The 24983-nt window shown below is 35.4% G+C and overlaps 2 protein-coding genes across 4 annotated transcripts; one reads left to right on the forward strand and one right to left on the reverse strand.

Moving 5' to 3' along the window:
• The first annotated feature begins 1817 nt into the window (after positions 1 to 1817).
• Positions 1818 to 11791, forward strand: LOC109080808 (peroxisomal membrane protein PMP34-like). 2 transcript variants are annotated; one of them, XM_042720684.1, is made up of 9 exons: positions 1818 to 2060; positions 2581 to 2641; positions 2737 to 2803; positions 2919 to 3070; positions 7668 to 7784; positions 7881 to 8029; positions 8578 to 8673; positions 10024 to 10109; positions 10285 to 11791. In XM_042720684.1, exons 1-9 carry the CDS (start codon positions 1959 to 1961, stop codon positions 10421 to 10423), a joined length of 969 nt encoding a protein of 322 aa, XP_042576618.1. In that variant the 5' UTR covers positions 1818 to 1958; the 3' UTR covers positions 10424 to 11791. The 2 variants fall into 2 exon arrangements, with proteins under 2 accessions (XP_042576618.1, XP_042576619.1); XM_042720685.1 differs by having other exon boundaries at positions 1818 to 2033.
• A 605-nt stretch (positions 11792 to 12396) lies between these two features.
• LOC109066009 (interferon-induced very large GTPase 1-like) lies at positions 12397 to 24417 on the reverse strand. 2 transcript variants are annotated; one of them, XM_042720686.1, is made up of 6 exons: positions 24035 to 24417; positions 22859 to 22942; positions 22653 to 22760; positions 18352 to 18390; positions 18107 to 18141; positions 12397 to 17636 (listed from the first exon to the last, which is right to left on the reverse strand). In XM_042720686.1, the coding sequence occupies exons 2-6, from the start codon at positions 22860 to 22862 to the stop codon at positions 12888 to 12890; spliced, it is 4935 nt and encodes a 1644-aa protein (XP_042576620.1). In that variant the 5' UTR covers positions 22863 to 22942; positions 24035 to 24417; the 3' UTR covers positions 12397 to 12887. The 2 variants fall into 2 exon arrangements, with proteins under 2 accessions (XP_042576620.1, XP_042576621.1); XM_042720687.1 differs by lacking the exon at positions 24035 to 24417 and adding an exon at positions 23069 to 24016.
• Between the last annotated feature and the right edge of the window lie 566 nt (positions 24418 to 24983).

The following is a 24983-nucleotide window of genomic DNA, read 5'->3' on the forward strand; positions in this document are numbered from 1 at the left end:
TTGAGTTAAAGGGTCGGTAAGGTAAAGGTTGCTCATATATATATAGACAGAGAAAATTGACATAATTTTCAGCTGAATTAAAAAAAAAGTTTTTGCAAAATTTTTATGAATATTGCTCAAAACTGATTCCTGTTTATTGAAATATAGTTGAAGACTATAATGAAGACGTTTTAAAATATTCACATAACAAGTTGAATGGCAAACAGTCCTATTTGGAGCTTTTTATATGACTGTGTTAAGTATTTCATCTTGTGGTGAGTCAGGAAGTGATGTGCGACTTGTTTTCAGGAAGTGCATACTGAGATAACACCTGTGAGCTCGCAAGTCAAGAACAAAAAAAATATGAAACATCAAACAGTGTTATCTCTGATTGCCATCTGTTGCTATTTTATAAATGTGTTTTTCATTCAAATTCAATTCAAAGCTATGCATGTATATAATATGAAATAATACTAACCAAACATAAATATCCCTATAAGCACAGCCCTAAAAATTATAAAATAATAATTAATTATTTTTTAGTGTGTGTGTGGGCATGGCCTATTTTCACAGTTTTTTGATCCTGACACAAAATGACCCGCTAACATAAATTGACTAATCATATCAGCAGCACATGTGAAAGTGTGAATAAGTACTAGTCAGGTTAATCACTATCATACTAGTTAGAGCAGACTGATGGAGGGAAGAAGCACTTCCAATCATTGTGTTTTGCATTTTGATGCATCAAAATGCATCAAAATGGCCTCACATGCAAGGAAATTGTTATAAAGAATATAGCACCTGAAAGAACCATTTACCGGATCAGGACGTCCCAGAGTGACCAGCAAGCGCCAGGACCGTCTCCTCCTGAGGGGTCAGCTACAGAATCATGTCTCCAGCAGTGCAGAGCTTGCTCAGGAACGGCAGCAGGTTGTTGTGAGAGCATCTGCACACACAGGCCTGGTGTCAAGAACAGCAGCAAAGAAGCCACTTCTCTCCAAGAAAAACATCAAGGACAGACTGAAATTCTGCAGGAAGTACAAGGACTGGACAGCAGAAGTGGAAAGAAAAGAACAGGTGCACAGTTATTTTCACATCCTGTGACGTGCCAACAGTGAAGCAGCCTGAGAGCATCCATGTGTGGAGGTGCTTTTCAACCAAGGGAGTGGGCTCTCTCATAATTCTGCACAAAAACACTGACAGGAATAAAGAATGGTCTCAAAACGTCCTGCAAGAGCAACAACTTCCAACGATCCGTGAGCAATTTGGTGATGATCCGTCCATTTTCCAGCATGAAGGAGCACCATGTCACAAAGCAAGAGTGATAAAGAAGTGGCTCGAAGATCATTACATTAAAATTTTGGAAACTGTGGCCAGGCAGCTCCCCGGATCTCAATCCCACAGAGAACCTGTGGGCAGTCCTCAGAAGGCGAGAGGACAAGCAGAAGCCCAAAAACTCTGATCAACTCTGAGAACTGATAAGGCAAGAATGGATGGCCATGAATCAGGATTTGACCCAGAAGCTAATATCCAGCATGTAGAGGTTATGAAGAACAAGGGTCGACACTGTAAATATCGACTCATTATATTTTTTTTGCCAATAAAAGCCTTTACAACTTATGATTTGCTTATCATTGTTTTTCAGTATACCATAGACACAGAAACAGAACTGTCAATTCAGCGTAAATAAACTTATAAATATTTTCGCTTACAGTTTCCCTTTATTTAAAGCTGAGGGAGCGGCTAACGTTTCTGATTGGCTACAGACCTCGAGGTCAAATGCAACTTTTCTCCAATCATCTTCGAGGAAATTTCTACAAGCGTTTTCATTGGCTAAATCGGATCCGGAAGTGGACGTTGATCTCTTCTCTGGAGCTCTGTATTCCTCTCAAATCAGAACTCAGGAAAAATATTATTTGCTTTCTAGCTAAATAAAATAAAGAAAGTCACTTTGCAATTGCACCTTAGCGTTTCCAGGGATGGGCTCTAAAGATCTGAAACTCATGGATGTGTTTTCATACGAGAGTCTCGTGCACGCAGTCGCCGGTGCGATGGTAAAAACACAGCTTTTCATCACAACTGTACGGTCTTTACATGATCCACACATTTACAGCTTTTGAATGATGACACAGTCGCGCATATTTATCTACTTTCCTGAGCTCTACCTGCTGCGTGACAAAATTAAAAACAAATCAAGAAGAAATCAAACAAAATGTGGCTTTCTTATTTGCTTTGTACCTTTAAAGTCAGCATGTTATATATGACAAAAAAATAGGATATACAGTAATATTTTATATAGTAATATGCAAGATAATATTTTGTTTCAGTTCATATTTTTTATTTAATATGAATATAGTAATAACTTGTATTAATAGAAAAACATTGGCTTATTGTGTTATTATGCTATAATGCTAAATATAATATAATTAATATTATATTATTATGATATAATGTTAGGTTTTACATTATATAGTATAGTATAATATCTATCTATCTATCTATCTATCTATCTATCTATCTATCTATCTATCTATCCCAGTGATAATCTCTTGAGTGTATTAGAATCTGTTGATTTAAAGTGATTTGTTTGTTTGTTTGTAGGGCAGTGTAACAGCAATGACTGTTTTCTTTCCTCTTGACACAGCCCGGCTCAGACTGCAAGGTAAAAAGGGAAATGCATAAGTTTATTTTCCTGCTGACTTGACTTTTGTTAGTGTTTTAAAATACGCGACCACATTTCTTTCTGTTTCTGTGCAGTTGACGAGAAGCGGAAAGCCAAATCTACCCCAGCCATATTGTCTGAGATCATCAAGGAGGAGGGTCTGTAAGTTATTTCACATGCATCTCTTTGTTTTGTGTCTTTATTTATTAAAATTATCTTTTTCATTTCAGGTTGCATGCATAACCGTTTTTTTTTTTTTTTTTTTTACTCTCTCCAGGTTAGCTCCATATAGAGGCTGGTTTCCAGTGATCTGCAGCCTTTGTTGCTCAAACTTCGTCTACTTCTATTGTTTCCATAGTCTGAAGGCCACCTGGCTGCAAGGTCAGAGGTCAACACCAGGACGAGATCTCATTTTTGGCATTGCTGCAGGTTTGCTTTTCTCAAAAACGTGAAGTGATCAAAAATGATGTAATTTTTTTTGTAATATTTTTTTATTAAGTTTTTTGGGATCAGTAAGATTTTTAATGTTTTTTTAAACAGTCTCTTTTGCTCATCAAGGCTGTATTTATTTGTTAAAAAATACAGAAGAACAGTAATATTGTGGAATATTATTGCAATTTCTAAAATTGGTTTCTTATTTTAATATACTTATAATTTATTTCTGTGACACAGCGCTGAATTTTCAGCATCATTACTCCAGTCTTTAGTGTCACATGATCCTTCAGAAATCATTCTCATATGATGATTTGTTATCAGTGTTAAAACTGTTGTGCTACTTAATGTTTTTTTGGAACCTGTGATACTTTTTTCCTTGATTCTTTGATGAATAAAAAGTTAAAAAGAACAGTGTTTATTCAAAATAGAAATATTTAAGTTTTTGCTATTACTTTTTATTCATCTAACACATCCTTACTGAATAAAATTATTAATTTCTTAAAAAAAAATAAAAAAAAATATTTACTGACACCACACTTTTGAATAGTAATGTATATATATATTGTAACACAAAATTTCTATTTTGAATAAACACTGTTCTTTTTAACTTTTTATTCATCAAAGAATCCTGGAAAAAAATAATCAAATGTCCCAAAAAAATATTAAACAGCAAAACTGTTTCCAACACTGATTATAAATCAGCATATTAGAACGATTTCTGAAGGATCATGTAACACTTAAGTTATTTTAAATTGCAATAATATTTCACAAAATTATTTGTTTTTTCCTGTATTTTTGATAAATAGATACAGCCTTGTTGAGCATAAGCAACTTCTTTGAAAAATATAAAAAAAAAAATCTTACTGATCCCAGACTTTTGAATGGCAGTGTATATATTTTGTACAACCAGTATTTAAACAGAAATGTAGGAATGCATTGTTGGTGCTTCCCTTGTGGGAAAGCACAATTTAGCTTTAAATTACATGGTTTCTTCTTTTCATTTTGAGTTCTCTTTGTTTCGAACATTAATATTGTGAATTATTAAATGGTGTTGCTGCTAATTTATACAGAGACCTGTATGATTTTTTTTTTTTTTTTTTTTTTTTTTTTTTTTTTTGGCAATCATTATTGGGTACTAGGGCTGGGTTTTGACACAAATTTCATGATTCGATTCTCATTCACAAGCTTACAATTTGATTCGATTCGATTCAATATTTATTATTTTGGATATCAGGTACACATGCCAAATTTTCTCAAGGAAAACAAATCTCTTAACTAATGCTGTAAAATATACACTATAGGGTTCAAACGGTATTAAATTGGTATTTTGTTGGTTTTTTGTGGGTTATTTTTTTATGATTTTTTTAGGCTATGCAACTGCTTAAATGACACTTTTTAATAATAAAAGTTACAATTACATAATATTTTTACTTAAATTAGTTTTTTTTTTTATATACAAACATTTAAATGGGGGCTGTCATAAAAAAAATATAAATAAAACATTGTAGAACAATAAAAGTTATAATGAATGTATTATATGGTGCATAGACTTAGCAAAATGCCCCTCTCTACAGTTTATTATTCTAGCTGACTGAGTTTATGGTTTTTTGGAGGTAAATGTGACATAACGTGACAGTGTTTACAAGCCGTTATATTGGCGTCTTTGCTCAGCTGAAACACTGATTGAGCGATTACATGAGACAGGATATGGACTGTAATGTTGTACTCTTTCTTTTAACTTACCTTCGGATGTTTAGTCATGACTCATGTTTTTTTGTGCTGAAACTGGTATTAATGTGTGAGGAGATAATGTGAGATTAATCTGTGTGCCGCATCTGTTGAACTGAGTCGCTACAGCGATCTGTCACTCAACATTAAACAGCGCTAAAACAGCATTTACTGTTTGAATACTGCAATACAATGGACATAATTTGAAAAGTACCAAATCACAATGCTTATTGCGATTTTTTGGATGGGAGGTGCCCATCAATGTTCCGTCCATTAACTGAAAACAATAAGTTACTGTTCATAACCTTGGTTCTCTGAAACATCGAATGTAGAGATCCACCTATGGGAAGGGCATCTGCTCCTGACCTCTGCAGAAGCATCCAATTGCCGGCTTGAAAGAGAGGAGCACATGCCGAGTGGCAAGTAAGGGCCGCCCCTTAACCAAGCGCATATAGCCCCTGCATGCGCTACCTTTCCTCAGTGAGCATATTCATTTCTCCTGCAGCAAGCGGGGCAAACTTGGTGGATCTCTCACTCTGTTTTTCAAAGAACACACATTTGGCCCAATGTGTTTAAGTTTGCCCTCTCATGGGCCAGGCCAGAGAGAACCACCCAGTCCGGGTGAGGGTGGTGGACTTCCCCATTCGATTGGGACAGGAGCTCCATGAGAAATGGGAGGGGCCATGGCTAGGCATACAGAAGAGGGATTATCTCTCTCAGCCATAGAGACTTGGGCCGTGTGGGTGCTATCAAAATCAGGGTCAAATTCAGTTTTTTTCACCCTGACCAGGGTAGTAGTTTTTAGGCAGAGCAAGTCCTTGTCCCATAGCAAGAAGAAGCCTGGCCAAGCCTTCTCCCGCACTCAGACAAATCATCCTAGGCTTGAGCGAGCCCGAACGGGAGAACTGTGAATTCTTATCACATGCCTTGGTTGGTGAAACGAAATAATTTCCTGTGCGGAGGATAAATGCTTATGTGGAAGAAATGCATCTTTTTAAATCGATTGGTGTAAATGCTTATGTGGATTGATGTGAACCAATGGATTACTGAACGTAACAGAGAGCCGTGTGTTAACATTTTGAAATTGTATTTCCTCAAATGTTTGTTCAACACTGAGATCCAGAATAGGACGGAGAGAACCATCATTCTTTGGAACTAGGAAATAACGAGAGTCTGCTTAAGTGCGGGGACACTCGAACCAACCCATTTCTCAAGGAGGAAGGGGATTTCATCTTTCAGAATGTGAACAGAGCTCTCTTCCATATGAGAAGAGAGGACTTAGTTGAAACGTAGGGTCTTTTGTAAACTGAAGTCTGAACCCCTTCGTTATTGTGTGAATCACCCATTCAGGAGCTGACTAAGACAGACTGTACATGATTTGCGAGCATCCCCACACAGACCAGAGAACTGCTTAGAGCTGCTAGTTTGGCCGGTTCGCTCATTTGTGGTACAATGGCGCCATCTTGTCTGTAACAAAGGTGCAGCATGTAGGGCTATAAAGAGATGTTCTCTCTTATTAACAAATTCATGTGATTTGTTTGATTTTTATCTTTTTTGTGTGTTGGGCAACACTGAGACCGAAGCATTTACTGAATTTGTGAGAGAAGTGTGAAGGAAGCTGTGTGCTGACACAGCTTGTGCACTTTTTCCTCACTGTATTCCCTGCTGAAAATGGGGAAACAAACACTGGGCTACACCGGGAACAGTGAAGCCTGTGCCAACACCCCTGACTCCGCCGACAGATAACCTCTGTTGTTTAAACGGGGAAATATGAGGGGCAGAACTGGTGTCCAGAGGCTGGCCGCCAAAGAGCTTGAACTCATAGTCACCTGTGGGCTCATGTTTAGACGGGGGTTATGATTCAAGCCAGTGGGAGTGAGGTTAGGGTTTTTTTTCTGGCGTGGCGTATGCTTCCTAGGAAGGCAAAGTTTAAAACCCTCATCCTTCTTTTCCTTATCGTCGCAGCACTGCTGTATTAGTGTGATGGCAGAACTGAAGAGAGCCTGGCCAGGCTCGACCGGTGATTCACTTTCAGGGAGACTGTAAAGATAAAGCCACAGTGTGTGATTTCTGACCACAGAGAGAGCCATAGAGCGCCCGCTTGTTCAGACAGTTTGAGGAGCATTACGGAGAACAAGGTGATTCACCGTGAGTAACTCTTCCCAGAGAACGCCGGTGATGACGACCCTTTCTTTTGTTATCCCATGTTGACCGGCAGTTCGCTGGTAAGCAGATGGCAGGGAGGAGATGCTGAGGGCTCTTACTGCCAAAGCCAGGGCTTTATAAGAGGCCTGATGAATGAACGCTGAAAAACGATCCGTTTTGCCTGGAAGAACAGGCTGTGATGGTACATGTGTTTCGCACATGCAGAGAAGATGGGAAAAGCAGCTTTTGTTTTTTTTTGTTTTTATAAATATGGATTTTTTTTTACCCAGCCCTATTGGGTACCATTCAAAGTTTGGGTTAAAAGAAAAAAAGAAAAATGGGTTAAAAGAAAAAAAGAAATTAATAGATTTTTTTTGCAATTTTTTTATTAATGTTGTATAAGGTGAACCCTTTAAAAAAAAAAAAAAAAAACAGGATTTCCACAAAAACACTAAGCAGCAAAAACATTTTTTCAACATTAGCAATAATAAAAAACATTATTAAAGGGATACTTCACCCCAAAAAGAAAGTTTTGTCATTTTACTTAGTTTTGTTGAACACAAAATATAAAGATATTTTGAAGAATGTTGGTAACCAAGTAGCTGTTGGTTCCCGTTTGACTTCCATCCAGTCAATGGCTACCAGCAACTGTTCGGTTACCTACATTCTTCAAAATATCTTCATACAGTATGTACTAAACCTTTCTGTCTTCCTCTAGGTGTAGTAAATGTTCTCGTGACCACTCCGCTCTGGGTGGTGAATACCAGACTGAAACTGCAGGGGGCGAAATTCAGAAATGAAGACATACAGCCCACACACTACAACGGAATTATTGGTAATTTTAAAAGACATCATACAAGATCTTAATTTCATTATCTTTTAATTCAGATGTGTGTCCAGTGATGATATAAGGTGATCCGTCTCTCTTTAGATGCGTTTGTACAGATCATGCAGCAGGAAGGAGTGGGTGCGTTATGGAACGGGACGTTTCCCTCCCTGCTGCTGGTGCTCAATCCAGCCGTGCAGTTCATGATCTACGAGGGTCTGAAGAGGCAGCTCATGAGGGGCGTCCACAGAGAGGTCAGAGAAGCAGCATAAATAAACAGATGAGTCACAAGATCTCTGTTGCCTGGGAAACAGTAACTACAGCATTTCTGATATTAAAAAACATGCAGATGACGATTCGCTCATTTAGATGCTTGTATTCATGTGCAAGCATCTGTCGAGTATACAACCCCACATGCGGCCGTAGACGTGCATTGTTACCATAGCAACATAGGAATATGGTTATGTAACTCCTTGGTAACCATGGATGATGTCACAGTCCATTGAAGTTTAAATCAGAACATATCAGTGTTTTGGTTTGACTTTTAATGTGTTAATGTCTTGATTTATCTACATATTTAAGTTTCTTTACCCAAAAACCTACATTCTGTCATCATATTGGGGTTTTGTGATAACGGAGATGGAATGTAAATGCACAATTTGTGCGATTGAATGAGCATAAAAATTTGACTAAATCTTCAATGACAACCTGCAGTGTTTTTAGTGTTATAGAGGAAAGACAGACTCCTTCATAGTTTAACTTGACTATTTTTTCCATTATATTTCTGTCTGATTGTTTATAGCTCTCCTCAGTGGAGGTGTTTCTTATTGGAGCCATTGCCAAGGCCGTTGCAACCACCATAACATACCCTCTACAGACAGTTCAATCTGTTCTACGGGTAAGATCAGAATACATTTAGTTTATATGTGCCCAAGCAGCTCATATCATGCATATTGGATTATTGGTTCTCAACTGATTTTGTTGCAGGTCTTTGATTTTATATACTGTTAGCAGCTCATATCATGCTTTTTGGATTATTTGTTATGTATTGGTTTTGTTGGAAAGATATTTTGAAAGAAATAAAGACTTTATTTAAAAGGAACATACTCTGAAAAAATGCATTAAATCTACAGTTACAATAGCTGTTAATCAAACAATCTGTATCACAGATTTACAAAAAAAATATTAAGCAGAACAACTGTTCGCAACATCAATAAAAATAAGAAATGTTTCTTGGTCAACAAATCATCATAGTAGGATCATGTAACACTGGAGACTTAATAATAAGAAATGTTTCTTGATCAACAAATCATCATAATAAACTAGTACAGTTGGCTTGAGAAAGTCTGACCTATTTGAAGTATTTTTAAAAGTGTTCATTTGAAGAAGTCTGAAGTTTGAATAAACGATAGATAGATAGATAGACAGATAGATAGACAGATAGATAGATAGACAGATAGATAGATAGATAGATAGATAGATAGATAGATAGATAGATAGATAGATAGATAGATAGATAGATAGATAGATAGATAGATAGATAGATAGATAGATAGACAGATAGATAGATAGACAGTAGATAGATAGATAGATAGATAGATAGATAGATAGATAGATAGATAGATAGACAGATAGATAGACAGATAGATAGATAGATAGATAGATAAGATAGATAGATAGATAGATAGATAGATAGATAGATAGACAGATAGATAGATAGATAGATAGATAGATAGATAGATAGATAGATAGATAGATAGATAGACAGATAGATAGACAGATAGATCAGATAGATAGATAGGTAGATAGATAGACAGATAGATAGATAGATAGATAGATAGATAGATAGATAGATAGATAGATAGATAGATAGATAGATGATCACAGGAATAAATTACACTTTAAAATATATTAAAACAGAACAGTAATAAAAACATTTGTCACAGAAAGAAATCACAGATGAATTTGCACCTAAAAACTATACAGATTGGACATGTGACCACTGATGTCAAAAACAATAGATAAGAAAGGGAAGAGTTTTCCCTCCCTTCTAAGAGTTGGTTTTTACTCTCTAAACTATGCATGGTTATATAGTTACGTAAGTTTTATTATTTGCATCTGCATCCGTTAGTTCAGATCTGCTGTGATATATGAAACCAGAGAACCACACTTTTTTTTTTAAAGCTTCAGTTTTGTTTGTGGAATTGCAGTATTGCCTATTTTATCTGTCGTTCTCATTTGTGTTCAGTTTGGACAGCATGGGCAGCCCGCAGATCAGTCCAAACTCCTGAACAGCCTGAGATCTGTTATGTTTCTGCTGATCAATAGAGTCAGGTAGAATAACACATTTCACCTGACCTGATTTTGCCTGTGTAGTGCAAATATATTTCACTCTGCAGTTCATTTTTAGTAGCTGTCATGCAAGCTATTGTCAAGTGATTCATTGGTTTCTGTTGACTTCTGAACTCCTCCGCTCAGACTGAGATGTTTGTTGATTGATTTGTTGCAGGAAGTGGGGTGTGCTGGGATTGTTTAAAGGCCTGGAGGCGAAGCTGCTTCAGACGGTCCTAACTGCCGCACTCATGTTCTTACTGTACGAGAAGATCGCCAACAGCACCTTCAGGGTCATGGGCTTCAGAGCACAGTGACGGCCCACTGACCTCTCACAGGATGATTATTAGCTCACCGATGTCATAGGAACTGAGTATACCTGTGTTATGAAAAATAGTCAATTGATATGTTTTTATTTAATTTTTTATATATATATATATATATTATATATATATATATATATATATATATATATATATATATATATAAAAATACACACAATGGACAGGAACACTCAAAAGTTTAGACACACTTGACTCAGTTTGTGTTCCTCGTGATCTTTAAAACATTTTGATCTATAGGCTTCAGTAATTGTAATAAAATATAAATATTAAAATATAAATAATATATATAATATAAATAATCAAATAAAATATAAATATTAGGGGGGAAATTAAAACGAAAATTTTTGGCAGCTAACTAAGCTAAATAATTAAGTTTAACTAAATAAACTAAATAATAATTATTAAAACTAAAAAGCTACACAGAAAAAAAAACACTTAAACTAATATTAGAATGAAGACTAAAAATATAAAACAATAGCTAATTTAAAATATTAATAATGCTTTATTAGTATATACATAATATTCTGATTCATAGATTGCAAGGTTTACAGTATAAAATGTGGGTATTTCAATGATGATCATTTGTGTTATTTCATAGTTGAGTGACTTTATTAGTATTCAGGAATTCTTAAGAAAATACTAAGAGTAAGTGTGTCCAAACTTTTGATTGAAAATATTAATAAATTATCACAAATAAGATGTATGCAATAGTACTGTAATCAGTCCCACTTATAAAAATAATTATTGCAATATGTGCTCTTTAATGCTAAATTGCCTCAATAGGTCAATACCTTGGTCAGTGTTTCATGTAGATTTTTAAAGAATATTTCATTTAAAATATGAACTGATTGTTTTTATGAATACCAACAAATCTGGACTGCTTTACATAATAGTGTCAAAAAGAAAATGATGCATGTGACGGATCTGTTTTGTAAGATCATTGCTGTCAACACTGGAGCCTGCTCTTAGATCTGCCTTCCTACATTAATACAGTTTACTGTACGAAAACAACTTCCAGACTAGTGTTGGTGGTACTTGATTTCACTTGACAACACAAAGCCACTGAGACTGTAACAGACCTTCAACCTAAAATGTTTACAGTCTGGACATGAAAATAACTTTTTTTTCTTCTTCAATCTTTCTTGATAAGGGACTGTAGAATAACTAGTTAGTCATCCAAACTGAATTTTAGATAGTAAAATCATTTCTCTCTCAGCACTGATGTTCACACTGTATGAGAATGCATACAGTTACAGTTATGTATGAATGTAAAATGTGAATGTTTATTATTGAATGTCAATGATTCTATTGACATTAATAAAAATATTTATTAATAATCACAGATTCAGGGTCAGTCTGATGATTCAAAATATAAATAATTTAGATGATTCATTAATGACTAATTAACATAGATTTTATAATTGATGTCACATAAAAGTTGTATGTATATATATATTTCTACAATAAAATAATTGATCAATGATAATGTGGTATAACATTGATTGTTTTGCTTTTTTATATTTAATTTTTTATCTTTGCTTTCAATAGAAGCAACCTACATTTTAAAATCCACTGGTAATGTTATTGTTTTAGTGATTATGCAAACAAAAAGTAATTTTGTTTGTTGGTTTTTAAATATAAAACCTTTATATTTTGAAATAAAATAACCCATGTTTTTTTGAAGAGTCCATGCACATTATAAAAGCTACTGATGCAAGCTGTTATTTACTTAAGTTGGTCAACCGATGTGATTGCGCGTATGCTCCGGTACCTGCCCCTACTCTAATAACATGCCACTTTGGTCCGGGACCTCTCAATTTACAAATTAAGCACTGACAACAGGCATTAGTAAATCACTAACATTCATAACCATTTAGGTGACTACAAAAAAACAAAGATGGCTTGTAGAGAGAGAGAGAGAGAATGATGAGAAAACACAATTATCATAATTTTTATACTTTGATTTTATTAGTATACATGAACATCATAATTTTTATACTTTTATTATTATAATAATGTTTAAATTACCAGCATAAATGTGTAAAGTTAAAAGAAGCAGACAATTATATTTTTATTTATTTTCTATTTTTATTTATTTTATTAGAAGCAGAAAAAAAGTCTATATATATATATACGTGTGTGTGTGTGTGTGTTTATTGAAGGAAAAAAGTTACAATGATCATTTTCATGTTTAAACATGAAATTATTTTAAAATCTGGCAGAATTGTATTAAAACACTCTTTATTGCAACACAACACTTTTAAAGAGCATTTTGGCTAAGTGCCTAATGTAAACTTATATTTCAATCAATGTTTTCTGTACAAAAAGAAAGTATTACTTGTCATATAAAGTATTCTCCATCATTAAAAAGAACAGTAAATTCATAATTAATTATATTTGATTTATGCAGGAAATATGCAAGTTTTACTCCTGCAAATTACAGGTATTTATCCAAACTCTCAATAGCATCCTCTTTTGTGTAGGATCTCCATGCATGTGGAATCTCACCAGATCCTTTGAAAGTTTTGTGATAGTACTTCTCCAGATCTGACTGGAATCGACATACAAACCACTTCCAGTATGGCAGCTCTGAGAAATCAGGTGTGATGGACCAGTTTGCATACTTAGGACCAGCTGTTTTGTAAAATTTCCATGGTATTTTCCTGTCTGCGTTAGTGGAAGGGTAAAAGTGACGATCACTTGCCACTGCAGATGTGCAAAAACTCACACTTAGATTAGTTGTACCTTTGTAAAACATCCCATTCATCCCACAGTTACGATGGAAGGGGACAATATGATCTCCAGGATGGTCCTCCATTGTGTTAATACATATGGCTTTACAGAAGGGACACTGTTCCCAGCAGCATTGGCAGAAATGTTCAATCAAAACCTCATCTGGCTGTTCCCTGAACATTTTCATTTCAATATCAGAGGTTTTTGTTAAGGTTCTGTTCAACTCTGCTATTATGGGGTGAAGTTCTTTCTTTACAACCTTCTCTAAAAGTTCAAAGTCTGTAATGTCCTGACAGCAGTTACCAGTGAGATGTTCTTTACTGTATTCAAGCTTGTCTTTCAGACAGTCTGAGAAAATCTCCAGCCACAAATTGGCATCTCCACCTTTACTCAAGACTTCAGCTGTAGCAGTTTCAGCAGCCGTGATGACACATTGCTCCTTGTGTCTGATGTTCCCTTTAATCATTACAAGAGATGAGGAGTTACCCTCTGTTATGTATGCTTTTACTTCACGTTGGATAAAATCTTCAAAGTGGTCCCGAGGATAATTAATGTACTCTATAAACTTGTAAAAGTCCTCCTCCTCTGCTAGTGCTTTCAGAATGTGTTTCTCCAGGTTTGACCTGTTGCCCTTGAAAGCTGGAATATTGGTCCGCATCTCTCCTGCTAGATCGTTTGCCGTCTTGTTGTAGACACTCTGAAGAATGGGTTTTTTCAGCTCACTACAAATCAAGGCTCCAAATACTGCAGCAGATGTTGCACCTTTGCAGAATCCCTGGAAGACGCTGTAGTATTCTGGTTTCTTCTTTTCTAAATAAATCCAGGGATCATTAGCCTCTCTGAAAACCTGATGAAGTTCTGCAAACCTCATACCTGCCTGTTGGCACATATAAAGTGTCAAATCAACAATGAACTCTTTTTTGAACTCATATTTTGTATACATGCACTTGTGTCCTCCAACAGAATCTTTAACAAGTTGTGCAATTTCCTGTATATAACTTGAATTATAACCGATCTTTGCAACTGATTTCGACTTCACCCGGTTCTCGGTTTGACGAAGGACATTGTGCATCAGTTGTTTTATTGACTCTTGCTCTTCTTGGGGTAACAGGGAAGTAACATTGGGATTTCTGCCAGATTTTTTGATGGGATTTACATATATGATAAAATCAGACACTTGAAAGATGTTTTCAAACTTACTGAATCTGCTACGCACAAGTGTTCCTTCATGCATTTCATTTAGGATTGTAATTACATCATTTTCTATGTCGATTTCTTTAAAAGGTGGAACATCTGCTGTCAGCTCAGAGACCCACTTTTCCCAAACTGATTCAAATAGTCTTCTCAACTCATTCTCATCATGAGCCATGTGCTTAAGACTGAATGCAAGCTCTTTACTCTTCTCTAGTAGTTTTCTTTCATGCAATGTTTTCTCTCCATCCAGTTTGGTGAGAGCTTCCTTTTGATAGATTATGTTCTCCAGCTTTCTTTTTGCATCTCTCACAAGCTCCCCATGAAGGTGTTTGATTTTCTCCTGAAATTTCAGTCTCCACTGAATCAACATTTCTTTTTCTTTGTGTTCTTCAAAGTAATGTTTCATGGAGCTTTTCACCTCTTCAAGGGTCTTTGCCATCTCCTCTTCCAGTTCTCTAATTTCAACTTTATGCAGTTGTCTGTTGTTGATTCTGTTGTGTAATTTGTCTTCAATCTCCAACATGGCACTTCTGAGACTCCAGGTCCACTTTGCGTACTCCTCCTCCAATTTCCTGTATGTTACAATTTCCAAAGTATTCTTGAAGCTGAAAACAAAGTTTTCATTCAGAAGAGCATTCCAGAGGTCTCCAATACGATCTCTGAACTGTGTCAGTGTTACACCACTACATCGTGAGGCATGAGACAGAATAGTGCTCTTAAGCTCCTGGACGTTTTCACTGTAACATGGATTGGGTGGTGCCATGGGTGGGCTGCCCTCCCAGAGCTGGGCAAAATACCTCACATCAGTCTTTATATCAAATTTAATGACATCACTGAAACATTCTGCATCACAGACTTCTTCTTTAGCAGCTAGTTGAGTCATTTCATCTAGTTTCTCCTGCAAGCGCCTTTTCCCTACCATGTTCTTCTCGCCTGCTGTGATGTCTCCAACGTTCTGATGCACAAACATGCAGCTGGGGTTCAGTCGCACCTTCTTCATCCTCAGGAAGGCTTGAACAACAATCTGAAGGATGTCCTGCATCTCAGCTGGATTCTCACCAAAGATATTGATTAGAGTCATGTTTCCAAGACCAACAACAAACGTTGCCATTTCATTATCGTGATTTCTTGTTGACCTGCCAGCCAACTCCAGAGCTCGAAGACCCTCAGTATCTACGACAAGAATGTAGTCAAAATGTATCTCTTTCCTTAGTTCTTCAGACACCTTGACCAGCTGCATGAAGGCTCCTCTGGTGCACCTTCCAGCGCTGACTGCAAACTGCAGTCCAAACATGGCATTCAGCATGGTGGATTTCCCAGTGCTCTGAATCCCTAAAACAGACAACACGAAGACTCTCTGGTCTCCCAGGATTTTGATAAGTTCCTCTAAAACTGCTTGAACCCAAATCAGAGGCACATGAGCTGCATCACCGTCCATCAGCTCCAGTGGGTATCCGGAGATCATGAGCTCTGCTACAATCCGTGGTAGAGACCTGACATCTATTTTACATCCAGATCCTGTATTTTTCTTAACACATACATCTGATTCATATATCTGCCCAATTTCACGAAGTATATGCTCCAAGCCAAATGTTGCTGCATTCAGTTTCTCCGAGAGCATCTCTAGTTGTGATTGTTCTACTGCGAGATGTTCAGATTTATTGTGTTTCTTTTTCAAATCCAGCACTTTTGACCATTTTTCATCATATTTATGATGAAGAATGGAGAGGTCTTCTGAAGTGTACTCATCCAGAAGGATCCCGAGCCATTTAAGGAAATACATCTTCTCGTCAACATTTCTGGAATAAATTTTATCAGTAAACAACGTCATAAAATTACTGACGCTAGATGCTTTCTGCTGCTCCCGGATTTTGTGCATTTCTGTTTGTTTTTGACTATTGTGCATTTCAATGTTATCCCCTTGAGGTCGATGTAGTTCTTTGTTTTTCAGACACCAGTCGTGCCACAGTTTTCCCTGACAAGGCAGAAACGTTTCTTTGATTTTGAACAGTTCCTTTCCCTCCAGTAGTCTTATCATCCACTCTGCTGTGTCCTTTCCTCCCCTGCAGTCATCATCATTCTCGTCAACTTTGATTCCTGTGTGTTTGCCAATATTCGTAAGTTTAAAAACTGACAGTTTTTTTGAGAGGCAGTCTTTGATGGCTCTTCTGACATCCTCAGATATATCTGATTTATTTCTTTGTTTCAGGCCAATTGTATATTTGCCTTCCTGCAGTTTGGAAACACCGGAGTCATCTTCAGTCAGAAGGCAAATGAGAGGCTTTGTGCTGCTGTAGAGCTTTTCCACCATTGCCATAATTTTGTCACTCTTATCAAGATATGGCAAAAGCACTACGTTTATCGAGGAGTCTTTAGTCAGAATTTTTAGCTGTGTCTCATTAGCTTGAGCATCACCATGAAGATTACAGAATGCAACACAGTCTGGGAATTTATCGTTTTTATCTCCCGACGGACAGTACCAGGCGATCTCAACAACTCCATCCATTAGCAGGTGGGATTTGCTGCTTCCACAACAGTGTCTGTGAAAGAATGTGTTATGCCGTTCATTGATCAGGTTGTTCATTAATTCAGATTTGGATGCAGAAACTTCTGAAAACCTAAAAAATGCAATCATAGGTGTTTCAGCCTGCTGGATTGTCTGGTTTTTGCTAATGTTTCTTTTGTGTGACTTCCAACTTTTCTTGATTTGTCGGAAGGTCCACAGGGGAAATTCAATCTCTTGGGTGAATGGATTGGGCACAAGCAGAGGAAGAGCATACTGACACTGTGAGAGTTTTGTTACCATGAGCTGACGTAGGAAATTATCTGCATAGAGGTACACTATCATCTGAATGTCCATTGGGTGAATGGGCTGGCTTCTACTCTGTTCATTTGTTTGTTCAGGTGCAGACCTCTTGAAAATTTTCTCAAAAGCATCGGTCTTTCCTGTATCTAAAGCCATGGTTCTTTGTGAGTTGAACACTTCACTGGGTTTTTCTTTTACTGGGATGTATCTTGCTCTGTAATCTGTCATCAGGAGTCTTTGTATATAAGTTTGAACCAAGTTACTCTCCTCACAAGGTTCATGCCTCTGTAATGAAGGTGCAGATACTTGCAGAAAGGTGTTTGACTTTAGTTTGCTGTGGAACTTGCCCAAGAGATTAAGCCTACCAACGAGTTGATGGATGTTTTTCCGCTTGCAGCTTTCTTTGTCTTCATATTGGTCTAGTCCCACCACTCCATGTTCATTGTCTTTTTTCTGATAAAATAGAAAAGAGCTGTTCATATCTCATATTATATTTAATTAAATCAATTTAAATGTATTCAATTTATGTGAAATGAAGTCTAATCAATGAAGTTCACAAACGGTGCATGTCAGTGCTATAAATATTAAAGAAATAATTCACACGACAATGTAATTTCTTTAATTACTCTCATGTTGTTCCAAACAATAGAACACTCAGAAAGCTCTCGGATTTCATAAAAAAAAAAAAAAATCTTAATTTGTGTTTCTAAGATGAATGAAGTTCTAACAGTTTTGGAATGACATGAGTAATTAATGATGAAAATTTTCATTTTTGGGTGAACTAACTCTTTAAGGTTAAAAAATAAAATGTAATCTGTCACTTAGAGGGGAAGCTGTATATCATTAATTTAATTTTATGTAATGCATCATTTTAATTTCATGATCTGCTATGTATTTAGTGTATTTGTGGGATACAATTTTACCTTGCTATTGCCTGGTTTCATTTGAAATTGACTGCCTAAAAATAAAAAGACGAAACAGTAGAGAAATCAAGGTTTTCTGTGTGTAAACATTTGTTAAACATCTGTTATAATCAATTATATAAAACCTATTGTTGAAATGATACTATGCTTTATTTTCAGAAAAATAAAAATATACAGAATACATTGGACTACTACTCTGATGGAAACAGGAGGTATCAAATGATTAGTCATACGTTTGTACTTACTGTCTGGGGCAAAGTCACTTCTTTGTTTTTTGATATTTGCTGTAACAGAAATTAAACCAATTACAATTGCTCAACATGTGCTGCTCACTTAAGCAAACCAAACTAACATCATGTAATCATAAAATCTGAATTCTTAAATTCTGAATTCTTGAATTCCGGAAGTCTTTAATTAATGTCTTAAATTAGTCAGCTGTTGCTATAGTATAGTATAGTACTATTGCAGTAGGGCTGCAATAAATTATTATTTTGGTAATCGATTAATCTAACAATTATTAGAATGACTAATCGATTAATCATCGATTATTTCACTCATTAATCAGTAGACTTTTTTCAGCTTTTGCAGTTTTGTTAAACTTTGTTAAAGAGCACAGCATATTTTTACAAACTGTATTCATCCAAACACTATTGAGCAGCTTTAGATTTGGCTGTGTTTGGTCTAAGGTAGGGATGGGTGTATCATCCTAAATATCAATATATCCATATATATCGATACTGATGCGAGTGATGTGTTTTAGATTTTTATTTTTTTTGTGTAATTATATTTTTTTTGTTTATTGCCTACATTAAAAGTTCTATTTTGTATTGTGTTTTTTTATTTATTGACTTTGTGTATTCTACATATTTTTTATTTTATTTGTGCAACAGCGTGTCACTGGCAGTCCCTAATGAAAATGAACCATGGCTTTACTAAAATGACTGTAGTTCAACTCGAGGACGGACTGGGAGTGAAAAACGTCCCTGGATTTTCTCCCAAATAGGCCACCACAACTGCAAACAGTCACTACACAATATTACAGCAATCCTGTCGCATTTGTGGCAAATAACATCACAAATCCCATGGTGACCCTGCTGACAAAAACAATAGAAACGGTCACAGAAATTCTAATGGTTTCCACTTCAAATAAAACTTTTTAAAACAATAGAAACGGTCACAGAGTTGCTAAAAAGAACATTATGTTGTGTATATTATTTGGTGTAATGTAATGAAATGTGTTGCAATTCAAAAAACACATTATTTTTTCACATACTGTCTTTCGCATACCCCGCCTTTCTGAAGCACGTCGATTTTTACAAAGCTCATTGTTCTGAAAAGTGAGGTGTTCTCTGATTGGCCAGCTATCCAGCGTGTTGTGATTGGCCGAATGCCAAGCGCTACTCTACACTGCTCAAAACTTGCCTTTGAATCATCATTGGCAAATCCTTTACATATGAAAACGTACTTACAGGCTGTGAGAAGCGCCAGACTGTCCTTGCAAAGTTGGAATTGCCCCACTTTATAGAAACAACTCTCCCAGGATCAGGAATCAGTCCTCTATAAAATGCACTGCACAAATCTGAATATTTGGTTTGAATTGTTCTGGAACAGTGTTGTAAATACAGCTTAACCCCTGAATTCTAGTTGTGTCCTCTTTTGGAAGACCAAACAAAGTAGCTTCGCTTTCACAACGAAACAGCATCTCCACAACATGGCGACGCACCAACAGCAATACTACAACGAGAAATAAAGTTACGCCTTCTATCTTTGCGTGAACATTTGGGCGGTGATAAGCAAACCTTCCCATACAGTGACTTAGGGGGGGCGTGTTTAAATGAGACGTTTTAGGAGGGCGTGGACGAGTCTTAACTTTTATAAATAATATCTTTTTGGGTCTGAGACTTTAGTCTTTGCAACTTTATGGATCTTATCTATGCACAAACAGATTTTAACACTTCAAAGAGAAAGGAAAACTTGAAATTGTATCATATGACCCCTTTAAATAAAAGCCACCAATAGAAGACGACCAATTACCAGTAGAGACCAACAGGCACAATTACAGTTTCCATTAAAACCAATACAATTTAAATTATAACCAGTAAAACCATCACAAATTATGTGAAGGTTCCTATTTTTTTTTTCAGCAGGGTATTGAAATAAACGTATTATTGTATGAACTAAAAAACATGAAATCTACATAAAAAAACAGAAGGGAAAAATGTAAAATATGACAATGATAAACCTAGATTTTAGAAACCTGAAACAACAGAATTTGATTATTCATATCTCTCTCTGTGTGTGTAGTATCGCCCATCAGAGCCGGGCCAAGGCATAAGCGAACTAAGCGGCTGCTTAAGGCCCCCCATGGTCACCAGGGGGCCCCCAAGAGTACATGAAATATCAGGTTACATTTTTATTTTATTTATTTATTTATTGTGATATATTGTGTCAATGGACAATGGTAATTATACAAAAATCAAATATTAAAATAATTAAATAATCTATATGTATCATCTTATTATTATTTATTGAGTCATGCACAACTCAGATCAGAATCAGATCAGAGGTGTTTACTGTAGGTTAGTCTGAATCCACTCTGAACTAATTGTTTTCACACGTTTTCGGAGTTCTATTCACTGGCAGATCTTCCCATTATAACAAGAAAAACAGTTTCTCACATAATACATTTTAAAATTTGAGAAAAGTTTTGTTTGTCCACGTAAACTGTTTCAGGAATGACAACTGGAAGTCTAGAAAATATGCGAGTGAATCAGCTGAACTGTTCCGCGAGTCATTGCTATGATTGACACTTTTGACAGTGATAAATATTGTAGCTATGGATGGAATGAACTATCTGACCAGCTGATATCAAAATAGAGCTGAGTAACATACCTACAGCAGCGACAAGTCTGCTGGCTGAATATATTTAGCAGCTCCTACAGTTAAATTTAAAATACTTAATGCATTATTATTTAATTATTATACCATTAATAATTAACTTATTCATATTTTAGTACACTAAAAGTAGAAAAATTTGGCACAATAGTCATTTTTATAATAAATCCAAGCAAATACTGAGTTGATGATTGATCCTGTGCTGCCATCTAGTGTTAACAGTGGTAATTTCATATCATTTTCATCTTAAAAGTTTTGTTTTTTACTAGGAGACATATTTTGGCATCCCCCCCGCCTCCCATCTTCATGAATAAAAAGTGAATCTTTAAAGTGAATTTTATTGCACAACTGTAGAGTTAAAAAATAATATAGGCTTTAAAATATTTTGAGTGTTTAAAAAAATTTTACTGCACATGAACAGTGGGTAAAGGGTAGTGTGTGTATTTTATATATATATATATATATATATATATATATAGTCATGCACCTCACTCCAGCCAGGCAACCAATGTTGGCAAATGGCAACCCCGATATAATATAATATAACATTTTACTTAGCTAGTTTTAGATAAAGTTTTTGTCTTCTGTGTAAAAAAATAAATAAATAAATAATAAATAAACTTTCCTGGTATATATTTTTTGTAATGAAACAATTCTGTTTCATAAAATTGCCACTGATAAAAGCTTAACATTATTTACCTTAGTCTACCTTTGGGGTCTTTGCTATTATATTTAAATATCATTATTATAGATTAAGAGTTGTTTTTTTTATGTACAGATGGCTTGCTGCTGTGTATAATAATTTATGTTGTTAAAATAACATTCTGTTCTGTAAATGCATTGTCTGCTGGTTTATTTAGCTACTTTTCAGTACACCACATTAAGTATGCCATTAAGTGTAAGACTTTAAATGTTAAACTGAGGGGTCCGCAAATAAAATTCTGCTTAGGGCCCCATAAAGGCTTTGGTTGGCCCTGTCGCCCATCCCTACTCTGAAGCATTGTGTCTTCCTTTATTGAATTGCATACAGGAGGGCTGAATTACAATCTTGCACTACAGTGCCACACTGGTCTAACCGCATTGTTGCAGGCTCTTGCATTAGGTCATATGAGACCAAATGACAACTTGACAACAAAAATATTTGTTTACACATTTGTTGACATTTTTTTTTGTATTGTCAACATTGTCGACATGGCCCTGAAATATAATGACATTTTTTTTTTTAATTGTCAACATTGTCGATAATGTCAACGAGTCATTTCAGCCCTATATTGTGGTGTATATTTTGGTGTTAAATGTGTAAAATAGTCTCTTTTGTCACCATTTGACTTCATTCTAAATAAAAAATAAATAAAATAAAAAAAAACGTTGCATTCTCTTTCCTTAATTACTAATCTGAGCAATGGTTGAAACTTTATATTACAAGGATGTCCTGTGTTTATTTGCCTCTTTATAATGAATGGTTTATTCCTCAATTGTAAGTCGCTTTGGATAAAAGCGTCTACTTAATGAATAATTTTATGGATAAAAACAAGATTTAGAAATATGGCCTGTTTAATATTTGTGAAATCTGTCAGTGCAGATGAGCTTGTGGTCAACCTTCCTGATATGCATTTAAACAAAATGTAAGTTAAAAAGAAATCACACTTACTCTCTTGGAATGACTCATTACTCTTTCTTTTCCTTAGTCCTGATTCCTGACAATGTGCAGAAGAAGTTTTTGTATTGTTTTTATTATCAGCCTTTGAGAAAGGAGAACCTGTTACATGAAAATATAATACTTTAGCTTCCATGTGCAAAGACAATGTGCTCAATCAATTGGTCATTAAGATGATGATTATGGATTTGTTTGCTTACCCATGATGATGTCCTACAGTAGATCAGACCAAACCCTTTTCCAGCTTAAATCATGATAACTCTATCAGAGAGCACTGTGATTTACTGAGAAAAAGGTGAGGCAAAAAAAAAAAAGTCATACAAGTGAGTCAGATACAAGTAAAAAAAAAAAAAACCAAAAAAAAAAAAATAAAAAAATAAAAAGCTGATTTACTAAAAGATATTTCATACTCTATAAATGCAAACACAACAGGATGTGCAGTTGCATGCATTACTGTGTCACATGATATGAATGCTTGCAAATCCAGATCAACTCTGTCATCTGCTTACAGACAAAAAAAAAAAAAAAACAATCTTACAACCAACACTCGTCTAATAATCAAATTTTGAGGAAGAGGCTCTAACTCTTGAGAAAATGACACTGACATCATTTAATGTGTAAAACCTCAATTGTAATTGTAACATTTTTAAAATGTTTACTTAAATTTCACCAAAGCTATTTTTATGGAACCTTAACTTCATTTTCTAAAAATTGGAATTAAAAAATTAGCTCTTAATCACCATTGCCAATAGTACAACATATTAAGAGCATGTGTGCAGTGACCATGTTAATAGCATAATATTCTGAAACACAACACACCTGCCACCTTACCTTTGCCACACAGCAAAATGAAATATTCTGACATCTTCCTTTTCAGTCTATTGTATTACTACATATAATGTAATTAATTTGTATTCTTCACTGTATGAAGATGACTTACTGCTATTACTGCCTACTGCCTACTACTATTTGCTGTAAGACAAAGGGCGCTGGAGAAAGCAGATTGTTGGACCTGCTGTAGCCTACTGGTTTCAGATATCAAATGTAAACATAACAAATTATTAACAAACATAATAAATGCCTGCCAATAAGAAAATTAAACTTTTATCCATCTTAGAAACTTCTGCTCGTGGCTTTGGAATTGTCAACCTTTTGAGACAGTTTCTAATGCAATTGTTTACTTAAGTATTTGGTTTTTGCGTGTTTTTATTTATTTATTTTGCATTTGGTATTTAAAACACATTTATTTCCTACATAATATAAAGTACAAAACACAACGTAATGTAACACGATGTAAATATAAATTGCGGACTCCGAGGTATAAAATATCGGTATTCGAAAATTATAAACAAGTCAAATGAGTATAACAAACGTACCGTCTGATGATTCCAGAGTCTGAGGATAAACTGATCTCACCTCACAGCTGCACACGGAGGCAGAAATGAAACTTACAGTAAGTGAAACGAAACGAAACTAATACTGATTACCATTTTTCCAGCTCTTGTTAAAACCGTCAGGGCTGTGCGAAGTGGGGCTTCATGGCCCTTTTCTTTTGTTTACACGTTAGTGCAGGCAAACTTAACTTACTTTAAAATGTGTATTCTAGTGGGGTCAAATTGCATCCCTACTGTTTTTCCCAAAATAACCAACTGATAGTCAAGATACATTTTTGTTGTTGCTATGGACTGCGTTGACAATAGTGATGCAGAAGTTTACACTGGTGATGTAGACTACGTAGTAATAATAAGGTCCTGAGAGAAAACTGATTTTACAGTAACTGATCCAATTTTCAGCAGCAATTTTTTTTTTGTACAATATCAAGGTTAGGCCTATGCGAATAAAGGCTGTAAATAGGGAGTAGCCTACGTATTAAGAAAAATATCATTAGCCTATATTTTCAGAAGGATATAGTTTTATTTAATTTTATAATTTAATAACCTAGTCTGTGGAGTAAAACGCCTCCCAGTGGGCATGGCTTAATTACTGTAGTTACTCTGTTCTGAACATCAAATCCTTTGTTGCTCCATCAAATGTATTCTAACTAGGTGGTTGAATAAAAATATTTGGACACTATATTTAAAATCGCCTTAAGTTAGCATCAGGTAGCTAGTTAGTTAGCCAGTTAGCATCAGCTAACAATGTCTTGCAAATAGGTTATTATAACCCCCTTTGGTACAAATTAATTTTTTGTTAAAAATCTGATAACATGAAAACATTTTTTCATACCAGGTTTATAATTTAGGCCTATGCCATTGTCTCTAAAATTATGATTCTGGACATTTAATTTTTGTTTCACAGAAAAAAAAATTACAGTCGTAAAGGCGT

This window comes from Cyprinus carpio, chromosome B3, assembly GCF_018340385.1.
Source record: "Cyprinus carpio isolate SPL01 chromosome B3, ASM1834038v1, whole genome shotgun sequence".
Classification (NCBI taxonomy): Eukaryota; Metazoa; Chordata; class Actinopteri; order Cypriniformes; family Cyprinidae; genus Cyprinus; species Cyprinus carpio.